Source organism: Geotrypetes seraphini, chromosome 5, assembly GCF_902459505.1.
Source record: "Geotrypetes seraphini chromosome 5, aGeoSer1.1, whole genome shotgun sequence".
In the NCBI taxonomy this organism is placed as follows: domain Eukaryota; kingdom Metazoa; phylum Chordata; class Amphibia; order Gymnophiona; family Dermophiidae; genus Geotrypetes; species Geotrypetes seraphini.
In genome coordinates, this window is record NC_047088.1 from 243789741 (window position 1) to 243806774 (window position 17034).

Below are 17034 nucleotides of genomic sequence, written 5' to 3' on the forward strand. Positions count from 1 at the left end.
GGTTCCACATGAAAGACTTCTCAGGAAACTACAAAGCCATGGAATAGAGGGAGATATACTAAGATGGATAGGCAAATGGCTGGAGAACAGAAAGCAGAGAGTGGGCATAAATGGGAAGTTCTCAGACGGGGAGAAAGTGACTAGCGGTGTACCCCAGGGCTCGGTACTTGGGCCCATCTTATTCAATATTTTCATCAATGACCTAGAAGAAGGAACATCCAGTGAGATCATCAAGTTTGCAGACGACACATAGCTATGCCGGACAATCAGATCGCTGAAGGACAGCGAGGGACTCCAGAGCGACTTGAGTCGATTGGAGAAATGGGCAGAAAAATGGCAGATGAAGTTTAATGTGGAAAAATGCAAAGTGATGCATTTAAGCAGAAAGAATAAGGAACACAAGTACAGTATGTCAGGTGCAACTCTGGGAAAGACCGAACAGGAAAAGGACCTGTGTGTACTGATAGATAGGACCCTGAAACCGTCTGTGCAATGCACGGCGGCAGCGGCGAAGAAAGCAAATAGAATGCTGGGTATGATAAAGAAGTGAATCATGAGTAGATCGGAGAAAGTTATAATGCGTCACTATCATAGGCAAAAAAACTCCACACGTTTCAAAATGTAACTTTTCAAAACGGGACCAAAGCCACCACTGTGCACAGGGAGCCAGAAAAAGAACAAAAGAGTTCACTTATCTTCTGACGATGGACGGAGCAGGAGAGAATGTGATTGCCCTGACACACCGTTCAGATCATAAGGAATTCAAGATTACACTTCAAGTTTCAAGTTTATTAGGTTTTTATATATCACCAGTCAAGGTTATCTAAGCGGTTTACAATCAGGTACTCAAGGATTTTCCCCTATCCGTCCCGGAGGGCTCACAATCTATCTATCTAACGTACCTGGGGCAATAGAAGACTGAGTGACTTGCCCTGGGTCACAAGGAGCTGCATGGGGTTTGAACCCACAACCCCAGGGTGCCGAGGCTGTATTTCCAACCACCGCACCACACACTCCATCCTTTGGGGCTCAAAGATTGTATATACGAGTCCCGGACCAGAAGTCAGTGCTTCTTGCGCTTAAAGGAGCGACTGGCATCTTTAGTTTCCAAGACAGCTTAACTCATAAAGCTGATTCTTCCACCACCAATAGCCTGGACATTCTGCACTAGTCCAGCATTGCAAAACGCATTTCTTGGCAAGGAAATACATTTTCTGACACAGTACACTCTTCCCTTTGGGTATCTCTTGAAAATCTCCTGGTAGTTTCTTTTTTGTTTTTTTTATCTTTATTAATTTTCCAAACTATACCTTGTGCAAAACAAAAATATAGATACAGTGGTACCTCGGTTTACGAGTAACCCGGTTTGCGAGTGTTTTGCAAGACGAGCAAAACACTCAGCAAACTTTTGACTCGCAAACCGAGCACTGCCCCGATCAACGAGCAGGCAGGGGGGCGGGGCTAGGGTGGGATTAGGGGCAGGACTGGGATGTAACAGGGTGGGGATGGTTAGAACTGGGCTGGCCTGGGAGGCAGGTCTAAAGTGACACTATAGACAGGGCCAAATGGGCAGGTCAAGGGGTTGACAGCTTCTAGGTTAATGCTAAGGTTCTATCGTTTTTACATCACCAAACTGCTGATTAAGAGGCAGAAGCAAGAACTCCACAAACCGATACAAAACACTGGTTACACAGCGTTTATATTTTACCGGGCGATTCTCAACACAAACTGAAAAGAGCCCAAGGATTAACTATGCAAATACAAAGAATCACACACATGCAGATAAGCTTATTCCTATTTTGGTAAACGTATTAGCAACATTATTAACTGCTTCTGAGATACAGAGGGAAAAAAATGTAACCAGTTGCTTTAAGATTTGGCTATTTCCACATGGAATTTAGTCGAGCCACAGCAATATCAAGTGGCAAACATATTAGACAATGGATATTTAAGCTGTAAGTGGCTGCAGAAAAGTGAGAGCCACACTAACCCAGAAGTCAGTTCTTCTCCTAAGGAGCAAAAAAACATTCCCAATGTTATTTTAAAATTTTCTGTACCGTTTTAAGCTGAAACAGTTTACAAAATGTTACATACATAAAATTTTACAACAAATAAAACAGATAAACACAAATAATCAAATCCTTCGGAAAATCAGCAAACAGGGGAAATTACTACTTAAAGAAACGCTTTTACAAACAATTGTGTTTTAAGTAGTTTTCTAAATGTGCTCCTATCACTACATTTCCATATTTATGTGGAGTACCGTATTTTCACGCATATAACACGCGCGTTATACACGATTTTACAAACCGAGCATAACCATGCGCGTTATATGCGTGAGCGCGTTTTACAATTTTTTTTTTACATTGCTGGTTCACCCCCCCCCCCAACATCCGATTCATCCCCCAGCCCTGAAAGCCTGATGCCCCACCCCGAAGGACCGCTGGCCCCCCACCCTGAAGGACTGCTCGCACCTCCCCCCCCGACGTCCGATTCATCCCCCAGCCCCCCCCCCCCGCACAGTTTGCGGTGGAGAAGCAGCCTACCATGGGTTCGCGATGCCAGTGAGCCCTGCTGCTTCCTCTGCCGGCGGTCCCGCACCTTCTCTGAGCCCTGCGCTGCTTCCTCTGCCGCGGTCCCGCCCCTTCTCTGACGTCAGATAAAGGGCGGGACCGCGGCAGAGGAAGCAGCAGGGCTCACTGGCGTCGTGAACCCACGGTAGGCTGCTTCTCCACCGCAAATGGTGCGGGAGGGGGAGCTGGAGGATGAATCGGACGTCGGGGGGGTGCGAGCGGTCCTTCAGGGTGGGGGGGCCAGCGGTCCTTCGGGGTGGGGCATCAGGCTTTCAGGGTGAGACGGGCCTTCAAGGGGGGGACAGGACTTCAAGGGCGGGGCGGCGAGAGGAGAGTCGGGGCGGCAAGCAGCATGCGCGGTATACGCGTGGGCGCGCTATACCAAAATTTTCTTACATAAATTCCTTGTTCCTGCGCGCTATACCCGTGTGCGCGTTGTACACGTGTGCGCGTTATATGTGTGAAAATATGGTAGTTTTATACAGCTATCAAAATCTCTGCTACACAGTATAACAAACTCAGTGCACCTAATGGAGGAAGGATGTAATGGACTAATGACTTATAATTAGTAAACCAAACATGTAACAGGTAGGTCAAATGAGACACACAAACTAATACCCTTCCTGTCAGTCATTTCACATTAAAGCCACCACCATTCCATGCACATATATAAACCACAGTTTGTATTCAGAGCACTCATAGATCAGGGATGTGCTGCCCTCCGCCCTCTTATCCGTGTCCATCTTCTCTCCTCCATTCACTAATTATAAAGATTGGCTGGAAACAGCATCCAACTTTCTCAAACATAACCCTCAAGTCATCAATAGAACAAGAGTAGTTAATTATGATTAGAGAATGACACGGTGACAAAATTAATCACCGTCCCCGTCCCCGCGGATAACCGCGGGAAATAATCCCATGTCATTTTCTAGTGTCTATTTCAACCTCAGTCCTTCTACACCAGCATTCTTCAAAGCAAAGCTTGTGGGTCAGTGGTTGTGGCCATTCATACTCTGATTCTTATGGGAGCCAAGGATAATGAAGCCATTGTGACATCACTGATGTGATTTGGCTCTTAGGCACTGGTGGAATGAGGCATTATGACATCACAATATCTGCTCTGGATACCAGAGACTGTCATTCTGTAGTGTCTTTCTCAACTTCAATCTTTCTACACCAGAATTCTTCAGAGCAAAGCTTGCGGGTCAGTGGTTGTGGCCATTCATACTCTGATTCTTCCCTCTCTCCTTAAAGAATGACATGAAGAATGGTTTCCCGCGGTTATCCGCAGGGACGGGAACGGTGATGAATTTTGTCACCGTGTCATTCTCTGATTATGTTAAAAAGGCGCCCCTCCCCAACTTACCTACTCCTGCAGTTCTCAGAGTATCATCTTCTTTCAAGATCAGCCTCTCGTCATCTTCCAAACTCACCACCAGTTCATTGGTCTGAAAACCATTCAGAAAGGGCAGAGGTAAGTCAAAGAAAATAAAGAAGTACGTTTGCAGCACTTTCCAAAGTCTATTCAGGAACTAGTATCAAATTAACAAGCTAACGGAACCTGTAATAACTAATATGAGCTCTTTGCCACGTCTGCTTGAGTATAAGAACCATTATAAGTGCTGAATCACATCCAATCATTTTGTGCCTCTCTGGCCTCTTAAGGAAATAAGGATATGCATTTCTATTTTAACCAAGTCAAATACAGAAGAAATAATCTGCCTCTACATTTATAGATGCAACTAAATGAGTGCCTAGTACACTCAATCTCTGCAAATACCCACCGTTTCCCAGACCCATGTGGAGAACTATATTTTCTCATATATACCCAGCACCTGTGTATAACCCACACTCATATACTGGACAACCCTTGGGTAAGCACACTTTTGGTTTGTTAATTGTTGCATAGCCTGCACTTTTCCAGTAATTAATCTAAGTCTTTTTAAATTAACGCTGTCTGTGAACTTTCTGGGATTTTTATACATCACTGAGATTGTTCAGTCTCTTTAGTTTGTTAACTGCATAGAACTGAGGTTTTGCAGTATAGAAATTGCACCACTTAGATAACTTCTGCCAGTCATTGGATTAGGTCCAGCATTGAATAGCTGGGTCATTTTATTTTAAACTTGAAATATTTTATTAGTACAAAGACATCATATCAAAGATATAGAAATAGAAATCTTAATCCCCCTACCCACCCCCCACCTGTAAGCTCAGTACCTTCTAAAGAGCGTTATAAAAACTCCCAATGCTGCTAAAACGGATTCCTTCGATGACGGACTGAAGCTGTGAGTTTTTCCACAGATGATGGAACAGTTATTTCTTTATACTGTTACCAATGCAATGTTGTTCTAATAAAAATATCTTACAAAAAGAAAAAAAAAAGAATATCATATCTTGGTCTCTGGCACCATCTAGCCACCAAAAAGGGAGTCTGCAAAGTCCAATCTGTGGCTACCACAACCCTTGCAGCATAAGTACCACAAAAATACCCTTTCCATAATGACATGTCCATCTGCAGATGTTTCATATTCAGGAGACACCTTTCCACAGAAAACTGAAGTGGATAACCAAAGATAAGTTATTAAAATATTTTGAACAACAGTTCAAGTAGCTTGTTCCTGTGGACAGCCCCATCACATGTGCAAAAAAAAAAAAAAAATATCCCAGGAACTCTGCAGCCTCTCTAACAAGAACTGATATAGTTAGCAAAAAAATTTGACAAGATGTCAGATACAAACTCAGCAGAATTTTCAAATTATTTTCTTTCAGTCTGGCTGAAATGGAAGATTTGTTAGCACCTGCAATTATCTCTCTCCATTGATGTTCATCAAAGTTAACTTCCAAATCAATCTCCCACTGGGTCATATAATTCAATTTAAAGAAACTATAATGTAATGACTATTTTATACAATTTAGAGATAAGTCCCTGTGTAGAAGGGTACACTAAGCAAAGTTCCTCCAAAGGACAGCATAGTTTTGAAAAAATCTGTTTATTATGGGAGACATGAAGACAATAGCATATTTGCACATATTTATAAAATTATATCCTCCCCAATCCGTACTTTTGTTGTAAATCTAAAAAAAAAGACTTGAGGTCACTGCCCCCCCCCCCCATAACACTGCTTCTGACCAAGATACAAATTGAGGATCAGATACTGGACATATGCAACTCAAAAGCATGGATAGAGGCAAACACAGAGATACCTGGTGCCCACTCCACCACTGGCAGAGTACTCTATGCCACAGTAACATAATATGTTGGGTAAATGGATTAACTAAAGCAAGTACCATGAGGAGTGCCACAACCCCCAAGGAATTCCCTCCAGAGGAAGTGATTTAAGATAATATTGCTCAATTGTAGTAGCGGGCTTGAGGGACACTTTATGGTGCCAAGTCCACAGATGGCACAGTTGTGCTGCTTGATAATAAGTGGTCAGATCTGGCATCCCCAAACCTCCCATCTCTTTATGTTTGACTACCGTATTTTCGCGGATATAACGCGCGCGTTATACGTGATTTTACGTACCGCGCATACCCCTCGCGCGTTATATGCCTGAGCGCGGTATACAAAAGTTTTTAAACATAGTTCCCACCCCGCCCGACGCCCGATTCACCCCCCCAGCAGGACCGCTCGCACCCCCACCCCGAACGACCGCTCGCACGCGCTCCCACCCGCACCCGCATCCACGATCGGAGCAAGAGGGAGCCCAAGCCCTCTTGCCCGGCCGACTCCCCGACGTCCGATACATCCCCCCCCCCCCGGCAGGACCACTCGCACCCTCACCCCGAAGAACCGCCGACTCCCCAACAATATCGGGCCAGGAGGGAGCCCAAACCCTCCTGGCCACGGCGACCCCCTAACCCCACCCCGCACTACATTACGGGCAGGAGGGATCCCAGGCCCTCCTGCCCTCGACGCAAACCCCCTCCCCCCAACGACCGCCCCCCCCCCAAGAACCTCCGCCCGTCCCCCAGCCGACCCGCGACCCCCCTGGCCGACCCCCACGACACCCCCACCCACCTTCCCCGTACTTTGTGTAGTTGGGCCAGAAGGGAGCCCAAACCCTCCTGGCCACGGCGACCCCCTAACCCCACCCCGCACTACATTACGGGCAGGAGGGATCCCAGGCCCTCCTGCCCTCGACGCAAACCCCCCTCCCTCCAACGACCGCCCCCCCCCCCAAGAACCTCCGACCGCCCCCCAGCCGACCCGCGACCCCCCTGGCCGACCCCCCCACCCCCCTTCCCCGTACCTTTGGAAGTTGGCCGGACAGACGGGAGCCAAACCCGCCTGTCCGGCAGGCAGCCAACGAAGGAATGAGGCCGGATTGGCCCATCCGTCCTAAAGCTCCGCCTACTGGTGGGGCCTAAGGCGCGTGGGCCAATCAGAATAGGCCCTGGAGCCTTAGGTCCCACCTGGGGGCGCGGCCTGAGGCACATGGGCCAAACCCGACCATGTGTCTCAGGCCGCGCCCCCAGGTGGGACCTAAGGCTCCAGGGCCTATTCTGATTGGCCCACGCGCCTTAGGCCCCACCAGTAGGCGGAGCTTTAGGACGGATGGGCCAATCCGGCCTCATTCCTTCGTTGGCTGCCTGCCGGACAGGCGGGTTTGGCTCCCGTCTGTCCGGCCAACTTCCAAAGGTACGGGGAAGGGGGGTGGGGGGGTCGGCCAGGGGGGTCGCGGGTCGGTCGGAGGTTCTTGGGGGGGGGGCGGTCGTTGGAGGGAGGGGGGTTTGCGTCGAGGGCAGGAGGGCCTGGGATCCCTCCTGCCCGTAATGTAGTGCGGGGTGGGGTTAGGGGGTCGCCGTGGCCAGGAGGGTTTGGGCTCCCTTCTGGCCCAACTACACAAAGTACGGGGAAGGCGGGTGGGGGTGTCGTGGGGGTCGGCCAGGGGGGTCGCGGGTCGGCTGGGGGACGGGCGGAGGTTCTTGGGGGGGGCGGTCGTTGGGGGGAGGGGGTTTGCGTCGAGGGCAGGAGGGCCTGGGATCCCTCCTGCCCGTAATGTAGTGCGGGGTGGGGTTAGGGGGTCGCCGTGGCCAGGAGGATTTGGGCTCCCTCCTGGCCCAATATTGTCGGGGAGTTGGCGGTCCTTCGGGGTGGGGGTGCGAGTGGTCCTGCCGAGGGGGGAGAAGAATCGGACGTCGAGGGGGGGCATCAGGCTTTCAGGATGGGGACAGGACTTCAAGGGGGGACAGGCAGATCTTCAAGGGGGACAGGCAGACCTTCAAGGGGGACAGGACTTCAAGGGGGACAGGCACGGAGAGGCGGGGCAGTGCACCGAAAGTCAGGGCGGGTGAACGGTGAGTCGGGGCAACCAGAGGAGAGTCGGGGCAGTGCACCGAAAGTCAGGGTGAGTCGGGGCAACCAGATGAGAGTCGGGGAGGGCGAAAGGAGAGTCGGGGTGGCCAGAGGAGAGTCGGGGAGAGCGAAAGGAGAGTCGGGGTGGCCAGAGGAGAGTCGGGCAGCATGCGCGTTATATGCCTGAGCGCGGTATAGAAAAGTTTTTTTACATATCTTCGTGATTTATGCGCGCTATACCCCTGTGCGCGTTTTACAACGGTGCGCGTTATATCCGCGAAAATACGGTAATATTATGAACAACCCTGGATCGCCTTCCTTGCCAAATAAACAGATTAATCAATCTTTGCCATTGTCTAAGGGGACTAGAAACCATCAGTGATTGAAATAAATAGAGCAGCGGGGGTAAGATGCATTCTAACCAGGAGTGCATACCCCTATTCCACTCCAAGATCCCTTTGTATATGAGTGAATAGTGATATATAATTAGGTTTATAAAACTCCATGTAATCTACTGTAATATTGTATAAACACCCAGGTATTTAATTTTTTTTCTGGACCTATTTAACAGGAAAGAACTTGTTAATGTCTCACTCATCCCTACTCAACGTTAAAGGTTTCCTACTGGACTTGGAAAAATCGTTTACATGCCCTGTTGTTACTTGAACATAGAGCGGCTAGACTTAGCCCCAAATGCAAAAAGCATTTCCTTCAAATCTGGGATCCCTATATCCAGTCCTTACCACCCCGGCCCGCAATGATATTTTGAACTCCTTGTAATGGTATTAGTTCTGGTGGTGGCTGGTTGGCATGGGACAGCGGTCGTGGGGTTGTTGTTTGGTTTTTTTTAATGGGTGGGGAGGATGTTCCTTTCTCTTTTCAGTTTGATGATCCATGTTCTACTTTTCCTGTTGTATTGTCTTCCTTCCCCCCTACTGTTTTTCCCTTTAATTGTTCTTTCCTTTCAAGATTGTAGTTCCTCCCTTTTTTCCTTTCATTCCAGTTTGTCTTAATTAATGTTTGTTAACTACTTAACCATGTGAGGTTTGCTTTTATCAATTTAGTTTGTTTATATGTATTTAATGTAACATCTGATTTTATTAATACTACAGTGGTGCCTCGCATAACGGACGCCTCGCACAGCGAACGCTGCGCACAACGAACTTTATGTCTTGATTCGTACAACGAACTTCGTTTCACACAACGAAGTCGCCCGAGCTGCATCCTTCCGCGCAGGCACTGCGCTTAACTGCCCTCTCTCCGCCTGGCTCCCTCTTGCCCCCCCCCGACTCCCCGACACGATCGGGGCAAGAGGGAGCCCAAGCCCTCTTGCCCCCCCGACTCCCCGACACGATCGGGGCAAGAGGGAGCCCAAGCCCTCTTGCCCCCCCGACTCCCCGACACGATCGGGGCAAGAGGGAGCTCAAGCCCTCTTGCCCAACCGACTCCCCGACACGATCGGGGCAAGAGGGAGCCCAAGCCCTCTTGCCCCCCCCGACTCCCCGACACGATCGGGCCAGGAGGGAGCCCAAGTCCTCCTGGCCACGGCGACCCCCTAACCCCACCCTGCACTACATTACGGGCAGGAGGGATCCCAGGCCCTCCTGCCCTCGACGCAAACCCCCCCCTCCCCCCAACGACCGCCCCCCCAAGAACCTCCGACCGCCCCCCAGCCGACCCGCGACCCCCCTGGCCGACCCCCACGACCCCCACGACACCCCCAACCCCCTTCCCCGTACCTTTCTGTAGTTGGCCGGACAGACAGGAGCCAAACCCGCCTGTCCGGCAGGCAGCCAACGACGGAATGAGGCCGGATTGGCCCATCCGTCCCAAAGCTCCGCCTACTGGTGGGGCCTAAGGCGCCTGGGCCAATCAGAATAGGCCCGGGAGCCTTAGGTCCCTCCTGGGGGCGGGGCCTGAGGCACATGGGCCCAACCCGACCATGTGCCTCAGGCCCTGCCCCCAGGAGGGACCTAAGGCTCCCGGGCCTATTCTGATTGGCCCAGGCGCCTTAGGCCCCACCAGTAGGCGGAGCTTTGGGACGGATGGGCCAATCCGGCCTCATTCCGTCGTTGGCTGCCTGCCGGACAGGCGGGTTTGGCTCCCGTCTGTCCGGCCAACTACAGAAAGGTACGGGGAAGGGGGTTGGGGGTGTCGTGGGGGTCGGCCAGGGGGGTCGCGGGTCGGCTGGGGGGGCGGACGGAGGTTCTTGGGGGGGGCGGTCGTTGGGGGGAGGGGGGGTTTGCGTCGAGGGCAGGAGGGCCTGGGATCCCTCCTGCCCGTAATGTAGTGCAGGGTGGGGTTAGGGGGTCGCCGTGGCCAGGAGGGCTTGGGCTCCCTCTTGCCCCGATCGTGTCGGGGAGTCGGGGGGGGCAAGAGGGCTTGGGCTCCCTCTTGCCCCGATCGTGTCGGGGAGTCGGGGGGCAAGAGGGCTTGGGCTCCCTCTTGCCCCGATCGTGTCGGGGAGTCGGGGGGGCAAGAGGGCTTGAGCTCCCTCTTGCCCCGATCGTGTCGGGGGTGCCAGGGACCACACGGAGTCACCCACCGTACCACCCGATTCGGGTAAGCGCAGGTATCGGTGGGTGGCTTATTTGCGGGGGGGTGCCTTATTTTACATTTTTTTCTAAAAAGGGGGGGCTGTCTTATTTGATGGCCCTGCCTTATCATCGGGGAAACACGGTAGAAAAAAAAAAAATGAACAGTTAAGTCCCAGTTTTTGCCGCTGAGACTCTGCCCTCTCTCACTGTAAAATTAGACTCTACTTAGTCTGTCTTTAAATTTAAAAAATGTGTGTTGTTTTAAAAAACAATTATGTTTTTAGATGTATCTAAATAAAAATAATAACCAAAAATTTATCTTTTTTTATGTCATCTTAGCATATTTTATGCTGCAGAACGAATTATTTTTTTTTACATGTATTCTTATGGGAAAACGCGTTTCACATAACGAACGTTTCGCATAACAAACTTGCTCCTGGAACCAATTAAGTTCGTTGTGTGAGGCACCACTGTATTCATGTTTTATATCAGGGGTGTCCAACCTTTTGGCTTCCCTGGGCCGCATTGGCCGAAAAAAAATGTTTCTGAGGCCGCACAAATGTTCAAACGCTGCAGCAAGACAGAAGAGGGAGCCGGCAACACGGTAAACACCCAGAGGCAGCAGAGGAAAACACTGCATCGCCCTCGACCGGGGCCGCACAAAATACTTCACGGGGGCCGCATGCGACCCTCAGGCCACAGGTTGGACACCCCTGTTTTATATAATGCCTTATTATTAATGTACACTGCCTTGAAGTCTGATTAGGCGGTGTATCAAATTTTTAATGAACTTGGAAACTATTGATGTGTCATCCATGGACATTGTTGCATCATATGATAGGAGAGAGGTGGGCAGCGTATTTCAGATGATAAACTGGATGACGCGAGTTGTACCATTGTATTATCTCTTTTATTGTGCTATTGTGTAGTCATCAATAAAAATTGTTGAGATGTAAAGGCTTCAGTTTTATCTATGCTGGCTTTAAAGCCAGACACAGATTCATATATCTTCATTTCTCAAAGTACCACAGGCAACAACGATACACTAGGTTGTAGATAAAGATAAAATTGTATCATCAGTGAAGAGAGATATTTTGTGAGTCATGACCCCCACTGGAATACTTTCATTCCAAAAATCATTCAAGAAGTCTTTGACGCCTTGCCAGAAAATCCTGTTGTTCGCTGGGCGCATAGACATTAGCTAATATAGCCATTAACCCTTGCAGTTCCCCAATAACCAAAAGTACATACCCAGCTCTAGATTTAATGGCTTCCAGAACTGTAAAAGGCAACCTACTATACTGTATATAACACTAGAAATTCCACCTTTTTTCATCCCTTCTATATTCGCTAGTTCAGAAATTCTCTTGATTTAGTAAGATGCATCTCCTGAAAAGTGTAATATCTAGTGATAATCTCTAAATTTCTTTGGGGAATTCATTGTAACTGACAGCAGATAAGTTATACAATATTATGTCCCCACAACTAGTATAATATAACGCCCCTGGGAATATACAATTTGCTTATGAATGTTATAGGGAATGCATTTATGTATGAGGATCGCTACCCCCCATGTTTCCGGGAAGAAAAAGAGGCATAACTCACTTGACCTACCCAGTCCCTCCTGAGTTTGGCGTGCTCTACCCTGTCAAGTGCGTTTCTCGAAGGAACGTTGCCATCAGTGCGCTCAATTTTTTTAAATATGCAAGAAGTTTGGTATACTGGACTGGGGAGTGGCTACCATATATTTTAAGCAATCTCACATTTAAAGTAGCCAGCAGACTGGGATCCAAGATGGCGGAAGGGATAGCCAGCTGAGCGTACTGGCTCAGATCTTCGATCGAGTATTTGGTTCATCCCTTTTTTTCCTAAGAGGAACTTTACCTTGTTACAATGCCGAAAAGAAGGGGCCGAAGTGCCGCTGTAGCCTCGCGGCGCCCTGTCCCAGCAAGATTCGGCAACATCGATGCTTATTCGCCGGATGTAGGAAGTGGCGGCGGCGGCGTAGGTATCCCCGTTGGAGGCTCTCAGTGGCGAGCAGGAGGTGGTTTCCCCGGGGCTGGAGATCTCGCTGAGCCCCAACGCCCGAGCACCTCCCCCTCTTCCTCAGACCGCCAGCTCCCCCCGGGTGAAGGAGCCATCAGAAGGCAGTGAGCTCTTCTCCTGTGAGGCTATGGACATCAGAGAGGGGAGCTTGGAACTGGATTCCCGTTTGAAGAGTCCCGTGCTGTCTGAGGCTTCCAACAGCAGGAGGGAGCATAGCGCTCAGGAGAGACGCTCACAGGAGGAGAGGTCAGTTGAATTAAATATAAAAATTCAGTCCGAAAAACCTATTATATTAGAGAAGCCCCGAGAAATAACTCTAGAAGCTATATGGGATCTAGTGGCGGATCTGGCAAAATCTATAAACCTCAATTATGTCAAGTTGAACAAAAATTAAATACTCACGAAACATATATTAAAAATCTACAAACCGACATCAAGGACCTTAAAAATTCAAATGTTGTCACAGCTCACAGAAACATTAATGAGAGACAATATAAACCTAAGAAGGAAATTGGAAGTATTGGACAACCTTTCTCATAATAATAATCTCAGATTAATTAATTTTCCTAGAGTGGCAACAATACCTCCGAGAGATATGTTAAAACAATATATGATGGAAATATTGGGAATTTCAGAAGAATTGCTACCACCATTTACCCAGGTTTATTATTTACCTATACGAAGGGAAGAAGGACAACATCAAAAATTACAAGAGGATCAACAGAAATTAAACATTTCAATGATGTTGGAATAGTCGGATAGGGAAATGGCGACACCAGCAACTTTACTTCTTACAGTTGACACCAGATAAAAGCTGGTTGCTGAGACTGTATTTTAAAAATAAACTAAAGAATTCTTGGGATATAAAATACAAATGTTCCCAGACCTGGCACGAGATACCCAGAAGCGTCGTCGTGAATTTCTGATCTTAAAGCCAGGAGTTATTGCTCTTGGAGCTTCCTTCTTTTTATGACACCCATGTAAATGTGTGATATTGTATCAAAAGCAACAATATGTTTTCTTTGACCCTACTCAACTGACAACTTTTTTGTCGGCTGCTCGACTGAAAGCAGGGACATCATGAGTGCTCAATGTTAATTTGGACACTTCCTTCAACTGACCGAATTCCCTGTTTTCCTTTCTTTATATTTCCAATGATTTATTTTAGAATGCTCGCTGATTATACTTCTTGGATCCATGATTTGAGGACTTGAGCTGGAGTTAAATTTTATTTTTGTCCCGATTGTGGTTATATTAATTGGATAAATTTTGTGTTCTTTAATTAGCTCCATCTTTCTGTACAAGTGGATACTTGATATGTTTATGAAAATATGATAAATACATAATATAAAAAAAATAATAATAAAGTAGCCAGCAGAGCAGCAATCCCACTGACCCTCCAGCAAAGGAATGCTCCCATCGATACTGTTCAGAAAACATACATCATATACCTCCCTACACATATACACCAAACAATTCAGTCCCCTAACAATCATTGTACCCACTTGAAAAGTAGAAATACCCATCTGGAATAGTATTCTGTAAGCTATCCCAATCACAGTTCCATCCCCCTGTCTTGAGCCCAAATCCCCTCCAATCCCTAAAACCTCTTCCCTCCCACTAGCATAAGCCACAACATCCCGTGACCAATGATATGGTTGAGACAGCACCTAGGAGCTCCCCCAAATTAATCAATAAATATACATATAAATATAATTAATTAAATATACATATCTGCCCCTTATCACAAAAAACGAAGGCTGTAGAACAAAATAAAATACTGTATATTCTCGAATATAAGCTGAGATTTTTATGACCAAAAATAGGAGTCTTGACTTATATTCAGGTCAGCGCCTACCCACCCCCTCCCGGACCTGTTGCAGGCCTCCTTTGGGCCTGCCATAAGACCTGGTGGTCAAGTGGTGGGCCAGGACAGGAGGGATCCCTCCCGCCTTCTGTCCCCACCGACTGTGACAATTTTTACATGCCTCCCCCAAATACCTTTCAATTCCCTGGTGGTCCAGTGGTGAACTGAACAAGAGCGATCTTCCTGCGCTCCCGCTCAGTGAAGAGCCACTAGCTGAATGACTGACATGAGTTCTCTTCAGGGAATTAAAAAAGGTATGTAGGGGAAGGCGGGAGAGAAGTAAAATTTTTTTAGAGTCACGGGGGCCCTCCTGTCCCAACCCAGTGCTGGACCACCAGGTTTTATGGCAGGCCCATCAGAGGCCTGGAAGGCATCAGGAGGGAGGGAGAAAATAGAGGGCATGGAGAGAGGGAGGGGGAACAGGACGCACAACCTAGCAGGGCAGGAAGGGAGGGAGATTGGGTGCAGAGCCGGGCAAGGCACTTGATTATAAGCCTTGTGGGGGGATTAATATTCGAGTCAACACTTTTGCCTCCTTTTTGGGGGGAAAAGGGTACCTCAGCTTATAGTTAGGTCAGCTTATATTCAAATATATACGGTAAAATAATTGCTTTAATGCCACTTTGAAAGAAAGAATTAACAGTTAATAACATCAATTCTAACAGCACTTGTTCAACATTATGAAAGCTCTCTCAAATGCAACAGTAATTCAGGATCTGACAGCTCCTAGTAGCAGACATTGAGACAGACCATTAAAATCTGACAGCTACTTCCTATTGACCATGTGCTGCCATTTAGATGAAGTAGACAGAGCGGAGCTTTTCAGAACTTTTGATCTAATCTCTTTTGGAATGTTATCCACACGTAACTGGTTCAACAATTCACTTCAACCATTAATCAGGAACTTATAAATGTATAAAAAGCACTCCCGATGTACTCAAATATCAAATTAGTGCTTGTGTTAATCTGACTATATATTAACTTCTTATATAATAACATCTAAAACTTATTTTTATAATGATTGTGCTCAGTGCCCCAACACACTGGACAAATGAAAAAGAAACCAATGATTTAGAGAACCATTATTGCTCCACTCTTCCATGATATATGTATACAATTAAATAAGTGAAAAAATTGGAAAAAAACTTTTTCACTAGAATAACAAAATCCACTTATCTGTTAGTAATTTGTTCTTATGGAGTTATTTCTACACATTTTATTACACATTTTGCACTAATGGATATCGGGTTAACATCATTCTGGGACATTTGAAACAGAAAACTAAGAGAATATTGGATATATTGATTCTAACAAGATGGCGGCCAGTTAGGTCATCAACTGTCCTGTCTCTCTTTCCCCATATTTTATTTTTGGTTTTATGTTGCTTTGTTTGTTTATTTAGTTGGGTTTGATTGTTTTTTTGTTTGATCTGTTTTATTGAACTTATTTTGATTTATTATATTGGTATGGGGCCTCCACTCATGGAATTTGGACTGCTAGCTTTCTGATTTGACCATTGGTTTTGGTCTAACAGTCGAAAGGCCTCCTTCCTACCTAATGTTCCTTGCACCACCGGCAGGTCTGTGCTGTGCCTGGCGGCCGCGCCATAGCTAGGGAAACTGGTGGTGGAGAGTCAAGAGGGGAGCGGCGCTGACATCAGGGAAGGTGGCTAAGACATCAGGAAGAGGTGGCAATTGGGATCTGGAGGCGCCATATTTGAGGTGCTCAGTATGCACACCAATATCAGCAATGATGCAGTTCCAGATATTTTGCTGGCAGAGTGGCATTGGCAGGATGGGAGGTCCGCAGAGCAATCTCACCACGTCTGAAGTCTCGCCACATCTGAGATCTCACCACCAAGTGAGAGGTTGCTTTGCGGGGTTGCATCAGCGAGAGCAAGGGCTGGCAGAGAGGTGCAGGGTCTGGACCAGGAAGCGGAGGAATGGAGTCGGCAGGAACTGTGAGGAAGCTGAACTGATCAGCACAAGGGCCGATGATCTGGTGATTGAAGGATGTCTCTCTTTGCATCGGGGGAAGTGGCCTGTGGTTGGTGCGCAGAGGATGGTGGTGGCGGTTGCCCGGCTGAAGCAGCTGATGCGCTAGGGATGGTGGTAATGGTGGCCCGACTGAAGCGGAATTGAGACCATCCTGCCTCTTCTACCATTATGTCTATCATATCTTCTACCATATTGTTTTTTACCCCTTTGTTTTATTTCATCATTTAAATTTCCTCAGAATTCTATTGTTTAACGGTTCCTCCTTCTACTCCTATTCTCTCTCTCTACTTTTTCCACCCTTCCAAAGTCCAAATAATTTCTTTTATATTTTCTATATTTTATTTTTAATTCAAAATTTTTAATTTTAATTTAGTTTACTCACTGAATACTTGTTGGGATGTACATATCTTGTCTCTCTCTCTATCTTTCCTATCTGAATATGTTTTAATGGATTTATTTTTTATTATTTGAATTATTATATCTTTACTATTTAATAATTGTTTTCTCAGGTACTTTAGCTAGATTGTGAGCCTTCTGGACAGTTAGGGAACTTCCAAGTATCTAATTTTAATTTTTATTATTATTTTTATTTTATTGTAGCCCGTTCTGAGCTTCTGGGGAGGAACAAATAAATAAATACATGAGTAACAACTAACAGATAAGTGGATTTTGTTATTCTAGTGAAGAAATTTTTTTTCCAATTTTTCACTTT

The 17034-nt window shown here is 47.1% G+C and overlaps 1 protein-coding gene across 6 annotated transcripts in view; it reads right to left on the bottom strand.

The window, feature by feature from the left end:
* Positions 1–17034, bottom strand: part of C5H2orf76 (chromosome 5 C2orf76 homolog) — a 78902-nt gene that overhangs the window by 11841 nt on the left and 50027 nt on the right. For all 6 annotated transcript variants that reach the window (XM_033945961.1, XM_033945963.1, XM_033945958.1 and 3 more), the window contains one exon: positions 3940–4021. In XM_033945961.1, coding sequence (XP_033801852.1) covers positions 3940–4021 — 82 coding nt within the window. The remainder of the gene's footprint in view (positions 1–3939; positions 4022–17034) is intronic.